The sequence below is a fragment of the Cervus elaphus genome, chromosome 11, assembly GCF_910594005.1.
Source record: "Cervus elaphus chromosome 11, mCerEla1.1, whole genome shotgun sequence".
In the NCBI taxonomy this organism is placed as follows: Eukaryota; Metazoa; Chordata; class Mammalia; order Artiodactyla; family Cervidae; genus Cervus; species Cervus elaphus.
In genome coordinates, this window is record NC_057825.1 from 82,466,714 (window position 1) to 82,493,313 (window position 26,600).

Consider the following 26,600-nt stretch of genomic DNA (forward strand, 5'->3'; position numbering starts at 1 on the left):
CTGGTTAATTTTGCTTTACCTCTATTTTCATATGCAAGATGAATTTATTTTGATAAATTCTATTTATTCTAAACAGTGAACAGATGCTATGATTTTACTCTATTTATTACAGTTATTTTTAAAGATGTCTAAACACTATCAGTTCACATGAGTCAGACAGGAAGGTAAAAATAATGTCAATATTGTTGCTAAGACTAGGGGTAAGTGGCTATAACTGATAACAAGAATATGACCTGTCACTGTCTGGTCATATACCACATATCGTTCTAGGGTCAATGTATTCATTTTGCAGATTTGTCACAAATTACTGTTTTGTTTTTTTTTGAAGAGACCAAACACAGTGGCAGCTCCGGCCCAAAGCAGAATGTGCTGGGTGACAGCATCTGAAATAGAATACCATTGTGGTTACACTTGACTGCACAGTTAGGTAATAGTGCTTTGATGCACTTCCTGCAGGGCGCATCCTCCTGGAACGGTGGTTTCTTTTCACCAAAACTAACCAAATGTGGACTGAATTAAAGGGGTTAGTTTTGGTAATAGCACCATAGTGCTCATTCTTGGTGATCTCATACAAGGAAAATGGTATCACAAACAATATACTCTGGATTTGACAAACTTTCATAGGAACTATTAATAATTGAAATATTTCTGAATGGACTTTGTTTGAAGCTGGAAGTGAAAGTTGCTCAGTTGTGTCTAACTCTTTGCGACCCCATGGACTATACAGTCCACGGAATTCTCCAGGCCAGAATACTGGAGTGGGTAGCTGTTCCCTTCTCCAGGGGATCTTCCTGACCCAGGAATTGAACCGGGGTCCCCTGCATTGCAGGCAGATTCTTTACCAGCTGAGCTACCAGAGAATCCCTTCATGTTAAATATGTCTTATTTAAAACACATCTCTAGGGTTACAATCCTTTGGATAATATTGTTCACAGGTAAGATGAAGGCTTTGATTTTTGCAGAAGCTAAGGCAGGAAACAAAATTTTGTGTATTCAGCAAAACAGCAATATTGAAAATTGAGTTTGGGCATAAAATCTTATCATTTGTATCTCTAGTTGTTCAAAGCAATGCATCCATCAGAAGATGGTGAGACTTTATGATTTCTGGGCCTTGTCTATAGAAATTACATTTTAAAATGAATACTAAAACAGTATATTTGTAATTTCCTATGGAAGCTAATTGAATTTCCTTATACCAGTGAAAAAGGTGATAAATCTATTTATGCCTTCCCAGAGTTACAGGTATAAGCCCTGTTAGAAATTAGTGAATGAATAAGTATCATGATAAGTGACTCTAAATTTGATCTGTATGTCCGTGGCAGTAAATAACACTTAAATCATCATTCTTCTTGATGAAAGTACTGGCTCTGGAATCAGATTCTTGGGTTCCAGTCTTGGCTTTCCAGTTTACTAATTGTGACTCTAGGGCAGGTCTCTTAACTTCTCCTCGACTTTCTTTAATTGTACCATGGCCACAGCAATAATAATGCCTCTGTTAGGGGGTTTCTGTCAGAACTTAACTGACATGACCCTTGCAGTGGTTAGCACAGCATACAGCATGCTAAGTGGCTGCTGTGATTACATGTATGTTAGATGTGCTTGGTGGGGCTTCCCTGGTGACTCAGATGGTAAAGAATCTGCCCACAATGCTGGAGACCCAGGTCATTGATCCCTGGATCTGGAGAATCCCCTGGAGAATCAATGGCAACCCACTCCAGTGTTCTTACCCAGAGAATTTCATGGCCAGAGAAGCCTGGAAGGCTACAGGCCATGAGGCCACAAAGAGTCAGACACGATTGAATGACTTACACTTTAGATGTGCCTTGTAGTCTCTCCTGAGTATATGCCTTGTTTCCTCAATTTAACTGCAAGCTTTGAGAAGACAGAAACCAGCTCATATAGTTTTCTAGTCCCTTCATCGTCCAGCAAAATATCTTATAAATTATTTTATATAGGTCAGCAATGAGATTTAAAACTAAAAGGCAATTTGGGGCTAAAGGACCTTGACTATCAGTTTCCTGAGACTGTCCATGAACTTCTCTCCCACTCTAGGATAACCCTGTAGTCCCCTGTGAGTTGTGTCAATGGGAATTCATGGCTGCTGCCTACACCAATCAACAACAGTCAATCCAATCAAGCAGACAATTTGTCAAAGGCCTGAGGCTATATGCACAAAGTGTGCAAAAGAGATTCCAGTTGAGTTAAATAACTGATTATTTGCGTGAATTACAAAGTATTTCTGAGTTTTAAAGGCATTTCTGGCTAACCAGGAAGTGTGTAGTTTCTTTATCTCACCTAAGTTAAATTATGCAGAATATAATTTATGCCTTCCTTCTTTAGCTCTTCTCATGTTTTAGTGCAGGCTAATTAGCATTTTCTGTATCTAAGAACTTACTGTCGCTGAACAACTCATCTGCAGTAAGCTCAAAGGTCACTCACAGTGAACTTAAAAACCTATGTCTTTTTAAACATGCTTCCTGAGTTTTACTTCTCAATCTTTTAAAAAATATTTATTTATTTGGCTGCACCAGATCTTAGTTGTAGTACATGGGATCTTCAATCTTCATTGCCATATGTGGGATCTTACAGTTATGGCATGTGGGATCTAGTTCCCTGACCAGGTAGCGAACCCAGGACCCCTACATTGGGAGCACTGAGTCTCAGTCATTGAACCACCAGGAAATCCCTACCTCTTAAGTCATTTAAATTAACAGTTTTTTTTTTTTTTTTTTTAATATTTATTCATTTATTTGGCTGCACCAGGTCTTAGTTGCAGCATGTGGGATCTAGTTCCCTGACCAAGGATTGAACCTGGGCCCCCTGCATTGGGAGCTCAGAGTCTTAACCACTGGGCCAGCAGGGAAGTCCCTAAATTAACAGTTTGATTTGAGCTGTCCAAAGAAAGAATTAAGTTTAATACTAGTACATATTGACTCTAACCTACTATAAGTTAAGTAAACCATGAGTATAGTAGCAACGTTCAGCAAGGCTGGGTTTCCTTACCAACTGAGGGGTGTGAGAGCTGCATTTTAACTTGGTATAATCCATAGTTGGGCTTCCCTGGTGGCTCAGATGGTAAAACGTCTGCCTACAATGCAGGTGACCTGGGTTCAATCCCTGGGTTGGGAAGATCTCCTGGAGAAGGAAATGGCAACCCACTCCGATATTCTTGCCTGGAAAATCCCATGGGTGGAGGAACCTGGTAGGCTTCAATCCATGGGGTTGCATCACAGAAAACTAACCAATCTAATGACATGTACCACAGCCCTGTCTAACTCAGTGAAACTATGAGCCAAGCCATGTAGGGCCACCCAAGATGGATGGGTCATGGTGGAGAGTTCTGACAAAATGTGGTCCACTAGAGAAGAGAATGGCAAACCACTTCAGTATTCCTGCCTTGAGAACCCCATGAACAGTATGAAAAGGCAAAAAGATAGGAGACTGAAAGATGAACTCCACAGGTTGGTAGGTGCCCAATATGCTACTGGAGATCAGTGGAGAAGTAACTCCAGAAAGAACAAAGACATGGAGCCAAAGCAAAAACAACACCCAGTTGTGGATGTGACTGGTGATGGACGCAAGGTCTGATGCTATAAAGAGCAATATTGCATAGGAACCTGGAATGCTAGGTCCATGAATCAAGGCAAGTGGAAATGATCAAACAGGAGATGGCAAGAGTGAATGTTGACATTTTAGGAATCAGCGAACTAAAACGGACAGGAATGGGTGAATTTAACTCAGATGACCATTATATCTACTACTGTGGGCAAGAATCCCTTAGAAGAAATGGAGTAGCCATCATACTCAACAAAAGAGTCCGAAATGCAGTACTTGCATGCAGTCTCAAAAATGACAGAACGATCTGTTTGTCTCCAAGGCAAATCATTCAATATCACAGTAATCCAAGTCTATGCCCTGACCAGTAATGCTGAAGAAGCTGAACAGTTCTATGAAGACCTACAAGACCTTTTAGAACACCCCCAAAAGATGTCCTTTTCATTATAGGGGACTGGAATGCAAAAGCAGGAAGTCAAGAAACACCTGGAGTAACAGGCAAATTTGGCCTTGGAGTACAGAATGAAGCAGAGCAAAGGCTAATAGAGTTCTGCAAAGAGAATGCACTGGTCATAGCAAACACCCTCTTCCAACAACACAGGAGAAGACTCTACACATGGACATCACCAGATGACCAACACCGAATTCAGATTGATTACATTCTTTGCAGCCAAAGATGGAGAAGCTCTATACAGTCAGCAAAAACAAGACCAGGAGCTGACTGTGGCTCAGATCATGAACATCTTGTTGCCAAATTCAGACTTACATTGAAGAAAGTAGGGAAAACCACTACACGATTTGGGTATGACTGAATCAAATCCCTTATGATTATACAGTGGAAGTGAGAAATAGATTTAAGGGACTAGATCTGATAGAGTGCCTGATGAACTATGGTCGGAGGTTCGTGACATTGTACAGGAGACAGGGATCAAGACCATCTCCAAGAAAAAAGCAAAACAGCTGTCTGAGGAGGCCTTACAAATAGCTATGAAAAGAAGAGAAGCAAAAAGCAAAGGAGAAAAGGAAAGCTATACCCATTTGAGTGCAGAGTTCCAAAGAATAACATGGAGAGATAAGAAAGCCTTCCTCAGTGATCAATGCAAAGATATAGAGGAAAACAAAAGAATGGGAAAGACTAGAGAGCTCTTAAGAAAATTAGAGATACCAGGGAATATTTCATGCAAAGATGGGCTCAATAAAGGACAGAAATGATATGGCCCTAATAGAAGCAGAAGATATTAAGAAGAGGTGGCAAGAATACACAGAAGAACTGTACAAAAAAGATCTTCACGACCCAGATAATCATGATGGTGTGATCACTCACCTAGAGCCAGACATCCTGGAATGTGAAGTCAAGTGGGCCTTAGGAAGCATCACTATGAAAAAAGCTAGTGGAGGTGATAGAATTCGAGTTGAGCTATCTCAAATCCTAAAAGATGATGCTGTCAAAGTGCTGCACTCAATATGTCAGCAAATCTGGAAAACTCAGCAGTGGCCACAGGACTGGAAAAGGTCAGTTTTCATTCCAATCCCAAAGAAAGGCAATGCCAAAGAAGGTTCAAACTACTGCACAGTTGCACTCATCTCACATGCTAGCAAAGTAATGCTCAAAATTCTCCAAGCCAGGCTTCAACAATATGTGAACCGTGAACTTCCAGATGTTCAAGCTGGTTTTAGAAAAGGCAGAGGAACCAGAGATCAAATTGCCAACATCTGCTGGATCATTGAAAAAGCAAGAGAGTTCCAGAAAAACATCTATTTTTACTTTATTGACTATGCCAAAGCCTTTGACTGTGTGGATCACAATAAACTGTGGAAAATTCTTCAAGAGATGGGGATACCAGACCACCTGACCTGCCTCCTGAGAAATCTATATGCAGGTCAGGAAGCAACAGTTAGAACTGGACATGGAACAACAGACTGGTTGCAAATAGGAAAAGGAGTACGTCAAGGCTGTATGTTGTCATCCTGCTTGTTTAACTTATATGCAGAGTACACGATGAGAAATGCTGGGGTGGATGAAGCACAAGCTGGAAGCAAGATTGCTGGGAGAAATATCAATAACCTCAGATACGCAGATGACACTACCCTTATAGCAGAAAGTGAAGAGGAACTAAAGAGCCTCTTGATGAAAGTGAAAGAGGAGAGTGAAAAAGTTGGCTTAAAACCCAACATTCAGAAAACTAAGATCATGGCATCTGGTCCCATCACTTCATGGCAAATAGATGGAGAAACAGTGGCTGACTTTATTTTTGGGGGCTCCAAAATCACTAGAGACTGCAGCCATGAAATAAAAAGACGCTTACTCCTTGGAAGAAAAGTTATGACCAACTTAGCATATTAAAAAACAGAGACATTACTTTGGCAACAGAGGTCCATCTAGTCAAGGCTATGGTTTTTCCATAGTCATGTACGGATGTGAAAGTTGGACTATAAAGAAAGCTGAGCACCAAAGAATTGATGCTTTTGAACTGTGGTGTTGGAGAAGACTCTTGAGAGTCCCTTGGACTGCAAGGAGATCCAACCAGTCCATCCTAAAGGAGATCAGTCCTGAATATTCATTGGAAGGACTGATGTTGAAGCTGAAACTCCAATACTTTGGCCACCTTGTGCAAAGAGCTGACTCCTTTGAAAAGACCCTGATGCTGGGAAAGATTGAGGGCAGGAGGAGAAGGGGATGACAGAGGATGAGATGGTTGGATGGCATCACCGAGAAATCGACATGGGTTTGGGTGGACTCTGGGAGTTGGTGATGGACAGGGAGGCCTGGCGTGCTGCAGTCTATGGGGTCGCAGGGTCAGACACGACTGAGCGACTGAACTGAAGCCATACGTTGGATGTAGGCTTTGAGAACTTAAAATATATTCAGTATCACACAAGATATTTAGAAAGTTTGTACCAGGTCACTGGGCTTTGCTCATTGTTCCCAGTGCTCTGTCAACGTTTCTTCATCTGAGATTCCTCTTTGATACTTCTACTTTCACTTTATTGTAGTAATTAAAAAAAATAAATTCTAATTGTTTCTTGTTTCTACTTTATCAGTGTACACCTGCGGCACACAAGAATTTGAGTCTAGCTGTGCTGTGTTGTGAAGAAACTTGCAATTGGATCCTAAAATGACAGGCAGTGTGAATTATAAAGTACAAAACACTGTAGGTGAAAGCACTGTCAGCAATAAATAAAAATGGCTTTCTTTGGGAGGAAATAACTGGAAAGAGAATAGGCTGGGGGAGGAAATGATCCACACCATTAGGAAAGGAAGAGCCATATTTAGGAAAGCCTCTGAGGGACAAGGACATGTGAAACAAGTGAATTTTGGTCCTAGGCACTCCACCAAGCGTTCAAGTCACAGAGGGCAGTTAGGTTGCCTGAGCTTTGCCATTTCCTCTCCTGAAAGACACTGGACTTTTATTTCTCAAAGACCACTCATTCCGTTTTGCTAAGAGCATAACTTGTGTGCAGGGGCCTGTTCAGAAACTGGCTTTGCAAAGATGAAAAGAGCCCAGTTCCTGTCTTCAAGCGCTTCTCTGCCTTAAAACAGAACATCCTAATAGGTAGGTATAAAGGGCCCTATTACAAGATGAGAAGAACCTTGTGGAGGCCTCAGGTTTCCACAGAGGAAATGAGCTCTGTGTGGTCCAAAAGGCAGACACTCTTGATAAGCTTTCTTATCTTCCAAAAATAATAATCATGTTAAATACGAAACAAATAGATCGCCCAGAAAGGGAAGGATTGGGATGAAACTTTATATGGAAGTTTGAAATAAGTCCTCAGTATCTTCAGGAAAGAAGGGTGAAGACCCAGGAGTGCTAACTGATCAAACGGAAAGTCCCCCCAGTGGAGCGTCTTCCTCAGACTTGCACCTCAGGAAATGTTGACTGTTCTGGAACATCTACTTAGGGGAGGGGAAAGAGTCCACCCACTTGTATCAGATTTGAACATAACATGGGGAGAAGGCTAAGCTCTTTTCTCTCTTCACCCCCTGTAGTTTCAGGGCTGTGTGAGGTGTATGGGCAGGAATTTTCTCTTTTGAAGAGAATAAAAGCATTTAAATTAGCGGGAGGGTGGTTAACACCCGCAGCTCTGGCGCCACAGCACGCCTCTTCGTCCGCCGGGGTTCACTCCGCGCTTCACCTAGGGATGGCGCAACAGCGCTAACGGCCGCGGAGCAGCAACGGTTCCCGCGCAGCGCGCGGCGGGCGTTACGCGGTGAGGACTCGCAGGCCAGCCGCAAGTTCAGAAGGGGCTGGGAGGGGGTGGGGGGACGAGGCCGGTCCGTGGGCAGCTTTTGACGAACGGTCCTTACAGCCAATTGGAAGCCTGGTCGGCTTTTCCCTCTGCCAATAGGGAGCGAGGCCCGGACTGGGGAGGGGGGCGCTTCCCGCGGGCTGCGGCTGGATTCGATCCCGGGCGGCTGCCTTGAAGGCGGGGGCGGAGGCTCGGCCTGGGCGGCGAGGAGCGGATTAGGGGAGGAGGGAAGACCGGAAGCCACGGTCGCGTCCCCATCCTTAGATTCGCTCCTCCGGGCTGGGAGCGGAGACGCAGGAGGAGGGAGAGGCTGGATGTCCGCCCCGTGATAAAGGGGAGCGGCTGCTCCGGAGCCTCTTCCCGGGGTGCCTCCCCATCCCGCCAGCCCTCCTCAGCCACCCGGCTCCAGGGCGCGGGGCCCCCGCGGACTGCTGGTCCGCGCAGATCTTTGCTGGAGAGGCGCTGCCGGTGACGGGGACTGGCCGGCGGCGTCCGAGGCCCGCACCCCGCCGCCACCCCCACCGGCCTGCCGGCCGGTCCCTGTGGCCGCCGCCATGTCCTCCTCCTCATCCTCCCCCAGGGAGACGTACGAGGAGGACCGGGATTACGAGAGCCAGGCCAAGCGCCTCAAGACCGAGGAGGGGGAGATCGATTACGCGGCCGAGGAAGGCGAGAACCGCCGGGAAGCGACGCCCCGGGGCGGGGGCGATGGCGGCGGCGGCCGGAGCTTCTCACAGCCGGTAACAAAGCGTGGCGGCCCGTCAGCTGAGTCTGGTGGCTCCCTGGGAAGCAGGGCTCCGCGGCTGGGACTCGGCCCCGGGGCCTCTCGCCCTCCTCGTTTTCCCTTTTTGCGGCGCTGACCAGGTCGGGAAGCGCCGACTCTTCTCTTTCGGGCTTTTATTCTTCGCCCTACCTGTTTCCAGCATCCCGAACGCGAGTCCGGCCCCGGCCTGGCCGCAGGCCCCGCTGCGAGTCCATTGCCGGCCCTGAACTTAGGGAGGGTCGCGGGCGGGGGGCGGCGCGAGGCGTTGCTTCCGCTCCGGGGGGGCTCTGGTGCGCGATTAGCCCTTTGTTAGTTTAACTCCTCAGGCTGTTGACGGGCGTCGGACAACCCTTCAGTCCCTAGCCCCCAGCCCGCAGCATCCACGCGCTGGTCTAGATCGCAGGATGGTGGCGTCGGTTCCGCCCAGGGATCTCTACGCCTAGGTGCTGAGGAGAGCCTCGGCTAAGTGACAGATTACGCTGTGGGGCTCACAACCCAGTTCCCCTCAAGGTTTAATTAAAATTTTTTTATTCTTGCTAGGCCTGGCGCCATGCTTTGCTCCCCAGTTTCATGGTTATTGCTCAGTACAGTTTTCGGCTCTTCGATTAAAAATAAAATGTGTTGGCAGGTGTTCGCGTACCGCTACTTTAAAAGGAATCTTAAATCTTCAGTTTTTCCTGGGCAGTTTGTTCCCAATTTGTTCCATAAAACTGAACTCAGAACTGCATCAGACACACGTTCCGAGATTCTTGTTTTTCCGCATCAAAAAGCTTAGATAGAGTCAGAAGGAATGTGAAAATCGTTTCATCCGCAGCAAGTGGTAACTCAACTTCAGCTGAATGGAAAGTTTAAGGACGTGAAGCAAAGCAAAAGTTTTTTGCCATTTTTGGTGCACTTAAGCTGTCTTTATGACTTAGGTGTTCTTTAAACATGAAACACATTCTAACTGATTAGAAAAAAACTACACATGAAATTTTCGAAATTGCATATATGTTCTAATATCAGATTAAAGTGTTTTTCACCTTTTATAAGGCAAATTAGAAGTCAGAAGTCTTTCAGCTCTTGTTTGCATTTTAACATAAATTCTGGTCAGTAGAATTTAGTTTACAAAGAGTTTGCAAGACATTTAAAAAAGAAACTTTTTATTCCTCTAAATAGTTTTCTTATGGCTAGATACTGCTTTCAACTTCTGTGCTTAGCTATTTGGAATATTCAAAGTGTAACTTGGAAGTGTGAATAAAAGAAGTGCATTTCTTCTTAGGAAGTTTCAGTTCAGAGTCCATCGTGGAAACTGAAAACAGGAATGTTGGAATATTATAACTGATATTTAGATGCATTGAATCAGCATATTCTTTTGCCAAAAGTCTTGGTTGAGTTTTTGTGCGGTGGTGTGAAATGTCTCATTGAGTGTCTTGGAAAGATACTTTAACCAGTTTACAAAAAATTGTTGTTGAAAACAGATTAAATATATTAAGCCAATACTATAGATGTTGGGAAGAAAATAATGTATAATTAATACATTCAAAATAAATTGTATGTAGTAGTCGAAATAGCTCTGGGCAGGGCTTGGGGAGTCAGAAAATCTTAGTATACAATGTGTGACCTTGGTAAAGTCAGTTAACTACTATTCTGAGTTCTCTTTATAAAATGTGAAAGTTGAACTTCGTGCTTTTCGTACCTGAAGTTGTAATTCAGTGGTTGATCTAATGCAGCTTTTAAATTACCCAGGCAGGAACTAATGTATGTAGATGGAGTTATAAATTCAAATTTTAACTGCTTTTTTTTTCTTAGGAGAGTGTGAATTGCTTTTATTTAATAGTAGAGCCAATATTGCACTGTTGAATCTAATGAAGGATTATTTTTCCTGTTCTTAAACATTTTTCTTCATGTAATTTTGGATACTATTTTGAAATCACTGCAGCTGTGGAAACCTGTACATAATAAAATTTTACTAGGACAGGAATGCCCTGAATAGAAATTTATTGTCTAGTGCGTCATCATTCAGAAATATGGTAATTCATCTAACTGAGAAGGGTTTGACTGCACCTCAGCCTAGCCCCAGAAGACTTCGTGATCAAACTGTTTAGGTAAATGCAGATTAGGTACAATGATGGGTAACCTTTTCAACACTAGCTGGAAGATTGTAAAAGTGTGCAGTAAGACTTCAGAGATTTACATTGTTTGGCTTTTCATGGGTTTTCTTGATTCTTTAATAATAACTAGGTTTAAAGAGGATGTATTTGAGAAAAAGTTTATACAAATGCTCCTGATTTAAAGATGAATTAGTCATTGTAAATGATGTTTTTAAGGTATAAAAAGAAATAAGTTTGTAGTTTGGATATGAGAAATTAAGACACACTTCAGATTTGTGTCTTTTGGTGCTTTGAAGAGCGAAAACTCCCAGAGTGTTTTGCATTCTTTGGACTACATTTTGAATAAAGCTTATGGAAGTTCACGCTGTGTATTATGCAGTTACTTTATTCTTGTGAAGTAAATTGTGTTCTTAAATTTAGCAGGTATGACCTTCAAGATCATATTAATAGTAAATATCTTTATCTGCTTCTGTTCAGTTCGATTGCTCAGTCCTGTCCAACTCTTTGTGACTCCATGAACTGCAGCACGCCATGCCTGCCTGTCCATCACCAACTCCCAGAGTTTACTCAAGCTCATGTCCATTGAGCCAGTGATGCCATCCAGCCATCTCATCCTCTGTCAGCCCCTTCTCTTCCTGCCCTCAGTCTTTCCCAGCATCAGGGTCTTTTCAAATGAGTCAGTTCTTCGCATCATGTGGCCAAGGTATTGGAGTTTCAGCTTCAGTATCAGTCCTTCCAATGAATATTCAGGACTGATTTCCTTTAGGATGGACTGGGTGGATCTCCTTGCAGTCCAAGGGACGCTCAAGAGTCTTCTCTAACACCACAGTTCAAAAGCATCAATTCTTTGGCGCTCAGCTTTCTTCATAGTCCCTCACATCCATACATGACTACTGGAAAAACCATAGCCTTGACTAGACGGACCTTTGTTGGCAAAGTAATGTCTCTGCTTTTTAATATGCTGTCTAGGTTGGTTATAACTTTTCTTCCAAGGAGCAAGTGTCTTTTAATTTCATGGCTGCAGTCACCATCTCTAGTGATTTTGGAGCCCCAAAAAAACTTTTCAGAAAGCAGCTTGATTTCAGAATATTAGCTCTTCGCTTGGCAAAACCAGCTGAAGAATTGAATTGGGAGGTTAGTTAGAAAAAATTCTGGTTTTATGAAGATTGGTATCAATAAAAATTTATGGAGTATTAATTCACTTTAGAGACTTTTAAGTTTTTCTTTTATTCTGCTAGTGACTAAAAAGACAAATCAAAAATTGTTAAAGTGATTGGTGATGAGGTGAAAGTTAAAGTTTCTCAACTTTTAATAAATAGATCTGTAAGATGGCAAAATGTCGAGATAAAAATAAGGATCTAGGATTTCCAAACAGAATATTCTGTTTGCCTTACATAGAGAATCTCATTTGAATTTAAGATACACTATTATATTAAGCTTTAATGATCTGAATTACAGTGATGATAGGACTACTGTGATGGCTTATTGGGATGAATATAGAATGGGAGATGGGATGAAGTCACTTTGTTAGCTCCCACAGGAAGAGTTTAGACTGTGACAGTGAGCATAGTAATTACACTCTGGAGAATAAAAAAGTTCAAGGATGTGTACCTCAGAGGTAAGTGCCAGAGCCTCGAGGCTTCTGTAACAGTAATGTACTGTGTCTTATTTAGCTAAGCTGCTGCAGTAGAGTGAGAATTTTAGGTTTAGTTTTGGGAAGTAAATGAAAAGTATAAGTAGTAGGTTCTGGGACTTCCCTGGCGGTCCAGTGGCTTGTGCTTACACCGCAGGGAGCTGGGGTTCAATCCTTGGTCAGGGAACTAAAATCCCGTGTGTCAGGCAGCAGAGCCCACCCCCCCCCCAAAAAAAAAAAAAAAATTAGTAGGTTTTACTGCCTTTTGGTTTTAACAAGTGACTGTTCTTTCATGTTAGTACATAAAAGTGAAAAGTGAAAAGAGAGCCGTAAGCCCAACCAAAGTAGGTGTCTTGGCTCTGCTACCAGCATCCTTTGTGACTTAATCTCTTTGGAACTCGACTTGCTATCTATCACATGAGATGGTTGGATTAGATGATCACTGGGATCTCTTAGCTCATTAAAAAAGAAAATATTTGAGTCCTATCATGTGCTAGGTGCTGTCCTTGGTGTTGGGGCTATAATAGTTAAAAAAATTCCACATTTAAAAATGTGTGATTCTACATCATTTAGCACTTTATTTTCCCTCTGTGAAATGGAATACAGCTTTCAAAGTTTGCAGTTGCAGCCACAGCACCAACTCAGGTGAGCTTAAACAGAACAAAAAGGGGGCAGGTATAGGGAGTTTATTGGTCCATATAACTATGAATGCCAAGTTGTGGCACTAGTTTTAGGCATTTCATGATCTAGGGATTTAGATGAAGTCATAGGGACTAGATTCTGTCTCTTTCCATGTTTCAGCTCTGTGACTCTGTGATCCCATAGACTGTAGCCTACCAGGTTCCTCTGTGGCATTTTCCAGGTAAGAGTACTGGAGTGGGTTGCCATTTCCTTCTCCAGGGGATCTTCCCGACCCGGGAATCAAACCCAGGTCTCTTGCATTGCAGGCAGATGCTTTACCCTCTGAGCCACCAGGGAAGCCCCTATTTCCTCTAGGTAATAATAGAGTTAGGCCTACATTGTTTTCGCTAGCAAATAAAGAGAACACAGTCTGTCCCTCCATGTCTGTAACTATCCCCTCTGATAAGCCATTTTTTTAGTATCTCCCTGCTCCCGATGAGTCACTGGACTCCTTCTGGAGTTGGGAAGTTACAGCTGTGTGAGTAAGTACCAGTGGAATAATGTGGGACTGAGGTGTTCTGTTTAATTGTTTTTGTGTTTAACCAGAATGAGGAGGAGAGAGTTTTGGGTAGACAAAACCATAGGATTTCTACCACATGAGCAAAAAGGTAGATTATTTTTCAGAAAGTTATTTGACTTATATGACTCTTCATTTTTAATCTTTGTTATATGATCAGATGTACCTTAAACTTTGAGTAGGAAAATTAAAGGACTTCCCGTATTTGGGATCTGCTCTACTGTAAGGAAAGAAAAGACTGAGTGATGTGATTGACTTGAGGACCATGTACTAGTTAACTCCAAGCATGACGGAAGTTAAAAAAATACTTGCATCTGTCCCTTGAAACTAGTTGGTCCTTCACCTGTGTGAAGTATCCAGAGTAAAAGGGGGGCATAATCTTAAATATCTGTGCTCATTTCTTGGTACTATTTTGATAGATTTTAATGTATCCAGAAAACAATTACCAGGATAGAGAAGGTACTCAAGATCATAATCATAAGAGGAATGACAAGAATCTGGGGGATATTTAGCCTGAAAGGTAAACTTCAGAAATGTCTGTGATTTCAGAAATCATTACAAATAGAAAGGTTATGTAAAAGAGGGAAATGAAGATAAGCATGGGGGTGGCAGTGGTTCATATTTATTGAACTTTTGTTCAGTAACTACATCTGGCACCGTGCTCAACATTTTGTACTTGTCCTTTTTATTTGTTGTAATTTTAAGTGATGAGGATTTTGTTTTCTTTTTTTTCACAAGTGAAACAGGTTCAGAATGGTTAAGTAAGTAGTGTAAGATCACAAAGCCTGTAAATGTCCAAAGATTCAAACACTGCTCTGACTTCACAGGCCATTTTGTATAGGAAGTTACAGGGAGACAGATTTAGATGCGTCTTATGAAGAACTTTCTAAAAATGTAGTAGTCTCACAAGGTTTTTCCCTGTCATTGAGGGTGTTTAAGGAGAGACTTATAATCATCACTTGCAGTGGTTCTCTGCACATTTGGTTTTGGAGGATGAATTACTCAATTTGAGATTGTTCATTTTTAATCCTATATAGGAGGACAGAATATGTTTGGTGTTGCGCATGTGTTATGCATGGAAATGTTGGGAAAGCAAAAAAGCCTGAAGACATTGTGCATTGCCTTTATGAGTTTACAGTTTCACTGTATCGAGAAATACTAGTGGACCCTTCTCATTTCTCTCATTATGGAAGCTTCATTTGTACTCTACAGAGCTTCCCTTCTCTTTAGTTGAGCCTGGTTTTCAATCAGCAATAGTCAAAATTAGCACTCAGGGTTTGTCTTTGAGGTAGCCTTTGAGGAGGGGCTAGGTGTTTGTAACTGGTCTGTAGCTTGCCGTGAGGACCAAAAAATGCCTCCGTTATAGTTCACACAGTTTACCTAAAGAAGGGATTGAGGGATTAAAAAAGAAAACAAGCACATGTAAATTGAAGGCATGCCTCCATTTGCTGGGTTCTTATTTAGAATATTGTTTCTAGTCTGATAAATAGACCAGGAGAGAGCCTAGATAATTAAACATTTGAAGTGGACAGAATGAGCTTCTATATGAGAAACTCTTTAAGCTTTAGAAGACATAGTCAAAGTATTAATATGTGGATGGGGTAAACAGTACTGACTTATTCACCAATTTAAGATTCAGATGCATAGTATGATGCTTAAAGGAAGTATTTTTAGGGTAGCAAAAGAATGTCTGAAGATGATTTCAGATTTCTTATCATCAGTATATAGTATAAAGTGTTGATTTAAGAAAAATGTTAGTATTTGGGAGGGAAATGAGGGGTATAGTGAAAAATATAGTTTGAAAAGATATCTTTCATACATCAGTTTTATATTTGGAAACAACCCTAGGGTTTTTTGTTTGTTTGTTTTCTTTTTTAAATAAACTACAGAAAGGATGAGAAAATTTTAAGTTCAAGAAAAGGGTACTAATTTAGAGAAATGTCAAGGTAGGTAAACTCATGAAAGGCAGAGTCATTGAGTGGGAATAAGGGACATATATAGGGGTTATGAGATATGTTCTCAGCCTTGAGGTGGGATAATCATATCTGCCTCTAAATACCATATTGATGGCATTTAATATCTTTCATATTTTAAAGAATGACTTAAGTTTTCATCTGTTTCATTTAGGAAATATAAGTATATAATAATAAAATCAGATCTTCTGAGAGATTTAAAAAGTGGTCCTATAGTCCATTTCTTTGTAAGGAGACCAGTTTGAAAAATACTCATTTTTTATGAGTTTATTTTCCAGATACTCGTTATCTATGTTTGGAAGGGAGGTAGGAAGAAGAGATGTGTTCTACTGATGGGGCAGTGTTACTAAAGTAGGTGTTGAGTTAATGAACATTTTTTTGTTCTTCATATTTTTTTGTAGGTCTTAAATGTCGTTCAGTCATGTCCGACTCTTGCAACCCCTTGGACTGGAGCCTAGCAAGCTCCTCTGTCCGTGCGATTTCTTAGGCAATAATATTGGAGTGGGCTGCCATTTCTTTTTCCAGGGGATCTTTCCCACCCAGGGATCGAACCCATGTCTCCTGCAATAGAACGTGAATTCTTTACCACTGAGCCACCTGGGAATACAACAATTTCCCAACTTTTAAAAAAGTGTAAAATGTTTAATTACATATGTCCTTCCTCTAGATTCAGCAGTTTTTAACATTTTACCCTTTGGGATTTTATCTCTATATACATACTTTTTTCCCCTATACTATTTGAAAGTAAATTGCAGATATCATGATCAGTTCAGTCGCTCAGTCATGTCCAACTCTTTGCGACCCCATGAACCGCAGCACGCCAGGCCTCCCTGTCCATCACCAACTCCCAGAGTCTACCCAAACCCATGTCCATTGAGTCGGTGATGCCATCCAACCGTCTCATCCTCTGTCGTCCCCTTCTCCTCCTGCCCTCAATCTTTCCCAGCATCAGGATCTTTTCCAGTGAGTCGGCTCTTTGCACGAGGTGACCAAAGTATTGGAGTTTCAGCTTCAACATCGGTCCCTCCAGTGAATACCCAGGACTGATCTCCTTTAGGATGGACTGGTTGGATTTCCTTGTAGTCCAAGGGACTCTCAAGAGTCTTCTCCAACACCACAGTTCAAAAGCATAATTTCTTCTGTGCTCAGCTTTCTTTATAGTCCAACTCTCGCATCCATATATGACCACTGGAAAAAACCATAGCCTTGACTAGACGGACCTTTGTTGGCAAAGTAATGTCTCTGCTTTTTAATATGCTGTTTAGGTTGGTAAACTTTCCTTTCAGGCAGTAAGCGTCTTTTAATTTCATGGGTGCAGTCACCATCTGCAGTGATTTTGGAGCCCAGAAAAATAAAATCAGCCACTGTTTTCACTGTTTTCCCCATCTATTTGCCATGAAGTGATGGGACCGATGCCATGATCTTATTTTTCTGAATGTTGAGCTTTTAACCAACTTTTTCACTCTCCTCTTTCACTTCATCAGGAGGCTCTTTAGTTCTTCACTTTCTGCCATAAGGGTGGTGTCATCTGCATATCTGAGGTTATTGATATTTCTCCCGGCAGTCTTGATTCCAGCTTGTGCTTCCTCCAGCCCAGCGTTTCTCATGATGTTTCTCATGATGTTCTCTGCATGTAAGTTAAATAAGCAGATTCCTATTTGGAATCAGTCTGTTGTTCCATGTCCAGTTCTAACTGTTGCTTCCTGACCTGCATACAGGTTTCTCAGGAGGCAGGTCAGGTGGTCTGGTATTCCCATCTCTTGAAGAATTTTCCACAGTTTATTGTGATCCACACAGTCAAAGGCTTTGGCATAGTCAATAAAGCAGAGTGATGTTTTTCTGGAACTCTCTTGCTTTTTCGATGATCCAGCAGATGTTGGCAATTTGGTCTCTGGTTCCTCTGCCTTTTCTAAAAACCAGCTTGAACATCTGGGAGTTCACGGTTCACATATTGCTGAAGCCTGGCTTGGAGAATTTTATGATAGTTCATCCTTAAATACCACAGCTTTCCTAAGAATAAGGATATGCTTTTCATATAGCCATTACCATCATAATGGTACCTTAGACAATCAGTGGCTTCCCTGATATCTCAGTTGGTAAAGAATCCGCCTGCAATGAAGGAGACCCCTGTTTGATTCCAGGGTTGGGAACATCCTCTGGAGAAGGGATAGGCTACCCACTCCACTATTCTTGGGCTTCCCTTATGGCTCAGCTGGTAAAGAATCCTCCTACAATGCAGGAAACCAGGATTTGATCCCTGGGTTGGGATGATCCCGTGGAGTAGGGAAAGGCTACCCACTCCAGTATTCTAGCCTGGAGAATTTCATGGACTGTATGGTCCTTGGGGTCAAAGAGTCGGACACGACTGAGCAACTTTTGCTTTTACTTTTCAGATAATCAGTACTTCTATTATTTAATATCCTGTCTATAATTGAGTTTCTCCAGTTTTCCCTAAGATGACTTTCATAGCAATTTTTATCTATTATAAAATGAAACCTCACATATTGCATTTGGTTGTCTGTCTTTACTCTTCAGTCTGAAGTCTTCCTCCCTCTAAGTTCTGGTACTGTGTGAAGAGCCCAGACCATAGAGCTTATTTTACACTTCCACCATTGCCAGCTCATTTCTGAGGATCAAAGGAGACAGCGCTCTTATTTCTTGTAGTTTATTATTGTCTAATTATTTTTAGAGTAAAACTTGTTATTTGTATTTTGTGTTGTCTGTAAATTAGGTTTTTAGGTATTATTTAGAGCTTTCTTCCTGAATTATTGTCATCCAGTAGTATTTAAGAGCTTAATGATGATAATGTCCATTTGGTTGTTGAGTTTCACCGAGACAGTCTCATTTGTTTAGGCTGCTAATAGAATGTTGGTATACATAGGGTGCAATTACATAGGATTCATTTCAGACTTAGTGGCATGCAATCAATATTGGTTTTACCTTAGAAAAAACTCAGCATAAGCAATTCAAATGAAATTCCAAGGACTGAATTAATATTTTCAAAGGACTCAATTTTGACAACAGTGTCAGAGTAATCTCATGGTTACTTATATACTTAAATTAGATCTTTAGATTCTGACATTTTTAATTAGCTGCGCACAAGACTGTTATAGTATTTTCTAACAGCCTTTATAATAAAGCAAAGTTGGTAGGTCTTTAAAAATAGCCATAAAAAAAAAATAGCCATAAAGGGATTTAATTTTCTTAAAATGATTCTTAACTTTTAATGGTAAAATATGCTCTTTTAGATTAGAAGAAAAAACCTTTCTTCCCGTTTGTAGGAGAAAAACCTTTTCCTTTAATAGATTTTTTGGTTATATGTATGAATTGTACATGGGTTTCATTCCTTTCATTTTAAAAACTTTTCAATTGGAATATAGTTTATGTATAATATTATGTTAGCTTCAGGTGTACTGCATAGTGAGTTGGCTTTGCATACATTATGAAATGATCACCATAATAAATCTAGTACCCATCAGTCCCTTACAAAGTTATTATAATATTACCATAGTTTTTATGCTGTATATTACATCCCATGGCTTATTTATTTTATACCTGGAGGTTTGTACCTTTTAATCCCCTTCACCTATTTCACACTCCTCCCCTCCCAACATCCATTTGTTTCCTGTAACTGTGAGTCTGTTTTCGTTTTGTTTCGCTTGTAGGTTTGTTTTGTTTTTTAGATTCCATGTAAAACCCTTGAGCTCCATTCATATTGTCTCAAATAGCAATATATATATTTTTTTGCTGAGCCTTGGAGCATGTAGAATCTTAGTTCTCTGACCAGGGATCCAACCTGCACCCCTTGCAGTGCAATCACTGAGTCTTAACCACTGGATTGGCAGGGAAGTCCCCAAATTTCATTTTTATGGCTGAATAATATTCTATTATATATATATACACACACACACACGTGTGCACACACACACACACACATATACACGCATCACATCTTCTTTATCCATTCATCTGTTGATGGACACTTACGTTGCCATGGAGGTCATTTCTGAAGTGATGTAGGAGTGGTGCCCAGTGGCTTGTTGTATGTGTAAATCTTGACTTACTAGAACTTGAATAAGTAAGTGAGAGCCGTTTTCATTTTCAAGCTAATTCTCCTACATGGTCCCCTTTAAAATAAAGCATAAGACTGTATATTTTAAAACTTCTTGCTGGGCATACTCAAAGATGCACAGTATTTCACAGAAGCCCAGGAAGGCTTGTGTTTTCTGTTTATTTGTTTTTGGCTGTGCCCTTGCAGCTTGTGAGATCTTAATTCCCTGACCAGGCCCTGGCAGTGAAAGCACCCAGTTCTAACTACTGGACCAACAGGGAATTTCCAAGGCTTGTATTTTTGAGTCCTCCTTGTTCAGCAGGAGATGGTGGTGGTTGTTGTTCAGTTGCTGAGTCGTATCCGACTCCTTGCGACCCCATGGACTGCAGCACGCCAGGCTTCCCTGTCCTTTACCATCTTCCGGAGCTTGTTCAAACTCATGTCCATTGAGTCGGTGATGCCATCCAACCATCTCATCCTCTGTTGTCTCCTTCTCCTGCCTTCAGTCTTCCCAGCATCAGGGTCTTTTGTTACGTGTCAGCTCTTCGCATCAGGTGGCCAAAGTATTGAAGCTTCAACTTCAGCATCAGTCCTTCCAATGAATATTCAGGGTCAGTTTCCTTTAGGATTGACTGGTTTGATCTCCTTGCAGTCTCAAGAGTCTTCTGCAAAACTACAGTTCAAAAGCATCAATTCCTGGGCGCTCAGCCTTCTTTATGGTCCAATGCTCACATCCATACTGGTACTTCAGCAAAGATGGTACCTTGCATAAATTTAAGTTGTCAAGTATACTGAGTAACTTCAAATTATGGTGGAACTAGATAATCAGTTAAACAAGGTCAAAAGATGATATTAATCTATATTGCAGGAAAAATAGAGTGTATACCCTTACATTAATTGGGACTTTTTGTTCACTTTTTTGATTTGGGATTTTTATTTAAGTGTTTGCTTTTTAATGCAGAGTTGGATTTACTAAAAGATGCAATTTAGACTTTTAACTAAAAATTATTTTATCTTGCTAGGAGGCAGGTGGAAGTCATCATAAAGTTTCTGTTTCACCTGTTGTCCATGTTCGAGGACTCTGTGAATCTGTGGTGGAAGCAGACCTTGTGGAGGCCCTGGAAAAATTTGGGACAATATGGTAAGGCCAATAGGGACTTCATATAGATTGTGAAAACAGTACAGTAGAACAGACTTTGTTTTCTTGCTACAAGCCTTGATGCTTAGCCATAGAATATATTGTTTGCCTATGACTGTGTTTCTTTGAAACCTTCTGAGTCTTTCTGAGATTAATTTTTTATTTTAATTCTTCTGAGGTGAATTTTTGTTGATCATGATCCCATCTCACTCCTCAACCAGATTGTGTGTAACATTGATTATTGCATCTTTAATCTGATTTTCAAATGAATCCATGAGTCCTTCTTAAACACTGTTTTAAGCCATTGAATTAATTAACTATGCCCTTTATCTTCAGAGTTTCAAATAGTGGTACTTAAATACTGGGTTTTTTTTGTTGTTGTTTTAGTTTGTTTTGAACTATTTAGGAATTAATGGGCAATGAAAAGTGGGTAGACTAAGGGTAGGTATTATTTGCTTATTGTGAGTTGCTGTGATATCAGGAGTGGTCAGTGTTTTATCCTCGCTTATCTTCCTGTTGTGTTTTGTATTCACTCACGGTCTTCCTTTACAGCTGGTGTATACTTAAGAATACTGACTTACATGAAAAATGTGATTTGAAAAATGAATCTGCTGCCAAAAATAGACACTTAAAATTCTTTCTAAATTGAGATATGCTTGGCTGTTCTTTTCTTAGTATGGATAATATAGAATTTATTACTTTTTTTCCATTGATAAATACATTTGGCGTTTTTGTTATAGGCAACAGAGACTATACAGACTAAGTCATAATATATAAACAGGAGAGAAATTTCATTATATTTGCTGAGATCATTTGACTGCTTCAATTTTATAAAAATGTATGTGGAGTTTTGAGTATTGAAAGAAGATAGTGAGGGAGAGATCAGAGATTCCAACAGAGAGGAATTATTTCTTCAAAGGAGCATTAGTGGTGTTAGGTGATACCTTCTATCATGGCATCTTCTTAATTTCTTTGGTGACCTCATTGAGAGGTGAATGACTTAGCAAACTTATTACCCTTAACTTATGGACCTCAGAAACCACGGTTAACATTTTGTTTGTTAACATTTTGGAGGTACAAATTGGAAAATCACACAGGCATAAATAAAAGTCCATTTCTTGAAGTATCACTAAGATACTGTATCACTTCTTAGTCATTTGGAGTGGATATGGGAAGTTAAGTTTGTCTGAAGAGTTACATAGTATTGAAGCAGACTCTTTAGAGGATACTTAGACTTGGATGTTGACATTGATTCACCCAGTCACCACTTCCAGGTGGTGTGTTGTCTCATGGAGTTATAAAAAGACTCCATGAGACAGTGAGGTTATCTCTGGATTTTTATTTTCTTCTGTTCTTATTTATTTGGGGCTTTTTAAGTTATTTTTTTACAGCCAAGAAATACTGAAGCATTGTCAGAAAACAAGTTGGTGAGCAAATGAAGTTGGAGACTTTAGGGAAATAATTGTATTGATATTTTGATGTCAGTTATGACCATGAACTGAATGTTGGGGACTAAAGAAATAGAACTGTTTGTTTAAGGTTGTGATTAATTTGAATTACTTTTGAGTGGCTTGTCCATTTTTAGACTCTATACTGTTTGATATTTAATCTATGGTAATGTGTTCCATATATGAATTTTATTTAATTTGCATAGTACATGGTTCTGCCCTCAAGATTCATAGTTATGTGGATAGAAAAATTGTGAAATAATTGGAACAAATTAGTGTATAATTAAGAGCTTAATTGGCATAAATATGTACAATAGGAGTTTCAGTTGTGTGAAATGATGTTGAATAAGAGGTAGCTGCTACCAAAGCTGAAAGAAGTTTGAATAGCCTCCTATGAGGAGTTTGCTTCAAAATGTCACATTTATAGAAACTTTCCATATTTTTTTGTTTGTTGATTTATTTGGTGGTATATATGAGGGCAAATATAAAGATTATACAGAAACTGCTTGTATTAAAAAGATGAGTCACCAAGTTCAATATATAGTAAGTTTATACTTAAAAACTAGTTGTATAGGAAAGAAATTCAGAAGAAACTGTAAGATGTTAAAAATAAGTCAGGATAATTGCTATTTTTTATCTTTATTTAATCAAAAGAATATTTAAAAATATATCCTTATAAGTCTCTTTTCCTCCCTTCTCTCCTTCATAAAAGGAAAGAATACTAGGTAGTGATTAGCTATACCAGTTTGAATTTTAAAACAAAACTTTTGAGACCTGATTTATGTAGTAAATCTCTGATTCCTTTTGTTTTTATTTAAAAATTAGTAAGCATGTTTTAAGCTATAAGTTGAACATACCTACTCTACTAACCCTTTTATTTCTTGGACTTTTTATTTTTTCTCTCTTCAGTCTTCCAGTCTTTCTCATAGTCTTAAGTCTATGGACTTTTTATTTTTCTTGGACTTTTTATTTTTTCTCTCTTTGGTCTTCCAGTCTTTCTCATATTAGTACTTTGAACTTTTTTTTTTTTAAATTATGTGCCCCAGAATTTAAATGAATTATAAAATGCCTGTGACATTCTAATTTTCCATTCCCGTCTTTATATGGTACTACTTTTCCTGGGTAAGCTGTGTAACATTTAGCTCTGTGCTTCTAACTTATTTCTTATTTTAGCTATAGAAAGCATTTTTTTTTTTTTGCTACAAACAGATAAGTCTATTATAATAGGCCAATAAAGAATTTATTTTTTTGAACCTTTATGATTTTTCTGTCTTTCCAAAGACCCGAAGGACATTATTAACATATTTACTTGGTGATACCACTTAGCTTTAAACCAACTTAGATTTGTGAGAGGGAGAATATTTATTATTCTTAAATTTCTTTAGCATAGGTCTAATTCTGGTGTTTTCTATTTTTTTGTATACAAAACTTTAGACCCTCAACTAGGAGTTTGAGTTTCTAAAAGGAATGTTTCTCTCCTGAAATTTCTATCTTGCATTTATTGTTGGTAAAACTAATCCCAGGCGTTACTGTTTCTGTGTTTTATCCTTCAGTTTTGAATGATGTGGGCTGAAAGCTAATAAAACTCCTAGACCAACAAGTATTGACTGAATACCTGTCATGTGCCAGGCTCTTTGTTTCTAGATGCTGAGGATGTAAAGATGAATGCGGCAAGGCAAACAGTTTGTATGTAGGAACTGTAATCTTGACAGCCGTGCTCCCAGTTGTATAAACGAGGAAGCTGAAATTCTTAAGGAATTACATAATTTGCCAGGCTACAAAGGGGTCTGTTTCTTACTAAGAAATGACTTGCCAGTTTTTGAAGTGTAGTTAGTTCCTGGATGCCTGATTGAGAAGCAGTGCTGTCACTGACTACCTGACCTCATGTTATTTCTCTGGCCTTCTGCTCTTAGAAAAAGCACATTGATTGTATTTAAAAATATTTTTAAGGCCCTTGTTTCTGTGAATAGAGGACATGGTTCCCTGTTCTTATCGATGTGTTCTGATTTCTTGCTAACCTCCCTTCATTTCTAGTTTTTTTTTTGACATGTACACACTGCTTTATTTATTTATTTATTTTTTTGTGTACATAGGGTGCTTTATTCTCCACAGAGTGATACATGCTAAGGTGGGTTGGGCTTGGGCCGATGTCCCCATATGTACAGAACTGAATAAAGTGGGTCTCTGAGAAGAAGTCTGATTTGCCTTGATGTGGAGGGGAGCCGGGGAGGATGGAGATGGAGTGACAACCAGGATATGTTCAGTCCTGTGCTGGTTCTGGCCTGGGATGCAGGGAATTATGGCAGCTCTCAGGGTGGTCACTTCCAGGCAGGGGCAGCCTGCCGGGCTTGGAGGGCCTTATGTACTACATCTTCCCACTGGGCATCTGATATCTCATGAGCCCAGGCAGGAACCCTTGGCGCAGGCAGGCTTATGCCAGCCATCGTCCTTTTCACCAGCTCTACATGTTCTGGGTCCATGGGAATAGAGCTGTGGTTGTTCAGTGCTGTAGCTCCCTGCTCATATTCGTCCTCACTTTCTAGTGGTGGGTCCGGCAAATGAAGCCCCAGGGCCTGGATCCGATCCTGGATATCAGCAACTACATCTTCTCCATCCCCCACTGGTGCTAGTTCCACCTCCTCTTGTTCAGGATCTTGGTTCAGAGGCTGGTAGGAGTAGCCAGCTGGTCCTGCCTCTGTTTCCTCTTGTTCTTCCTCTGGTTCCTCACTGCTCCAATCCCCAGTGCCTTCCGTGGGGCCCTGATGTGGCCCGAGTCCCTCAGTCTGATTGGGGAAGATACGTTTAGGACCCATGGTGTCTCCCCCTAGAACTACTGCTGCCATCGGGCAGGGGCTGCTCAGAGCCCGTGACCGAACCCGTGCCTTATTTATTTTTAACTGCATTGGATCTTCATTGCTGCACAGGCCTTCTCTAGTTGCAGTGAGTGGGGGCTATTCTGTGGTTGCCTTTCACGGGCTTCTCATTGCAGTGGCTTCTCTTGTTATGGAACACAGGCTGTAGGTCCACGGGCTTCAATAGTTGTGACTTTCTGGCTCTAGGGAGAGTAGACTTCAGAGTTGTAGCACAGGGATTCAGTAGTTGTAGCTGCCGGGCCCTGGAGCACTGGCTCAGTCAGTAGTTGTGGTTCACAGGCTTAGTTGCCCTGTGACATGTGGAATCTTCCCGGACCAGGGATTGAACCTGTATCCCTTGCATTGGCAGGTGGATTCCTACCCACTGTGCCACCAAGGAAGTCCATCCCCTTCCTTCATTTCTTTATTTTCATTTCATGTATTACAATATATTCTCCTTCCTGAAGAATATACAGTCAAAAGTAAATATTCTCTTGCCCATTTTACATCCATGATTACCGTATTCTAGTGAATATCATTTTATGGATTCTTTAATATTTAAAAATATCAGAATTTTAGAGGAAATTATTGTATGAAATTTCATCTCTAGTTGCTTCATCTTTTCATTTTTTGTTTTTAGTAAGATGAATGACGGTAGTCATTTCTTTTTTTTTTTTTCATTTCTTAGTGTGGCACTTATTTGGAAAAATTCATTTGAGGTGGTAGTTTCTGTTGCTCTGGGGTCCCGTCTGCTAACCTTCTGTTGATTTTTATCTCTTTTGATTTTTTATTTTTTATTTTATTGAGGCATGGTTGACATACACTGTTGTGTTAACTTCTGCTGTACCCCAGAGTGGCTCAGTTATACATAATCTTTTTCATATTTTTTTCCATTATGATTTGTTACAGGATGTTGAATATAGTTCCCCATAAGATCTTGTTGTTTCTCTGTTTATTTTTGTATCTAGATATTTTCTAATGCTGCTTATAAGTGGCAGCCTGAGGAATAAACTGGATGGGATTATTAGTAACTGATAACAGAATTGTGCTTGAGGAGGGCATGAGGTACATTAAAAGCTTTTAATCACAAGGGGAGCTTTCAAACATATACCATCTACTTGGTATACCACAGTTTATTTGGATAGTTTAAGAGTTTACTAACATTGGGTGTAGGTACTGAAGACTACTAGCCTGTATGATTTGAGACATTTTTAATTAAAGTCTGCTTTTAGTTGAGAAAAATGTTAATTAAACTTGCTATATTAAGGTATTCTTTCCCTATCTTCCTTTCAGCTATGTGATGATGATGCCATTTAAACGGCAGGCTCTGGTGGAATTTGAGAACATAGATAGTGCCAAAGAATGTGTGACGTTTGCTGCAGATGAACCTGTGTACATAGCTGGTCAGCAGGCTTTTTTCAACTATTCTACAAGCAAAAGGATCACTCGGCCAGGAAATACTGATGATCCATCAGGAGGCAACAAAGTTCTTCTGCTGTCAATTCAGAATCCTCTTTATCCAATTACAGTAGTATGTATTTTAGTAAGACAAACTAAATTAAACGTGATTTTGGAATTTGCCTTGGGTGACTAACCTGTAGTTTTCTTCACTGCCATATAGGTATTTGAAAATAGTGGGTTTAAAAAA

General features: G+C 40.3%; 2 protein-coding genes across 2 annotated transcripts in view; one reads left to right on the plus strand and one right to left on the minus strand.

The window, feature by feature from the left end:
- The first annotated feature begins 7,989 nt into the window (after nt 1-7,989).
- Nucleotides 7,990-26,600, plus strand: part of HNRNPLL (heterogeneous nuclear ribonucleoprotein L like) — a 38,696-nt gene continuing 20,085 nt past the window's right edge. The window contains exons 1-3 of the mRNA XM_043918212.1: nt 7,990-8,543; nt 20,537-20,655; nt 26,246-26,483. Coding sequence (XP_043774147.1) covers nt 8,358-8,543; nt 20,537-20,655; nt 26,246-26,483 — 543 coding nt within the window. The 5' untranslated portion in view covers nt 7,990-8,357. The remainder of the gene's footprint in view (nt 8,544-20,536; nt 20,656-26,245; nt 26,484-26,600) is intronic.
- LOC122703757 (male-enhanced antigen 1-like) lies at nt 24,175-24,979 on the minus strand. Its single transcript, XM_043918215.1, has one exon. The coding sequence runs from the start codon at nt 24,941-24,943 to the stop codon at nt 24,419-24,421; it is 525 nt and encodes a 174-aa protein (XP_043774150.1). The 5' UTR covers nt 24,944-24,979; the 3' UTR covers nt 24,175-24,418.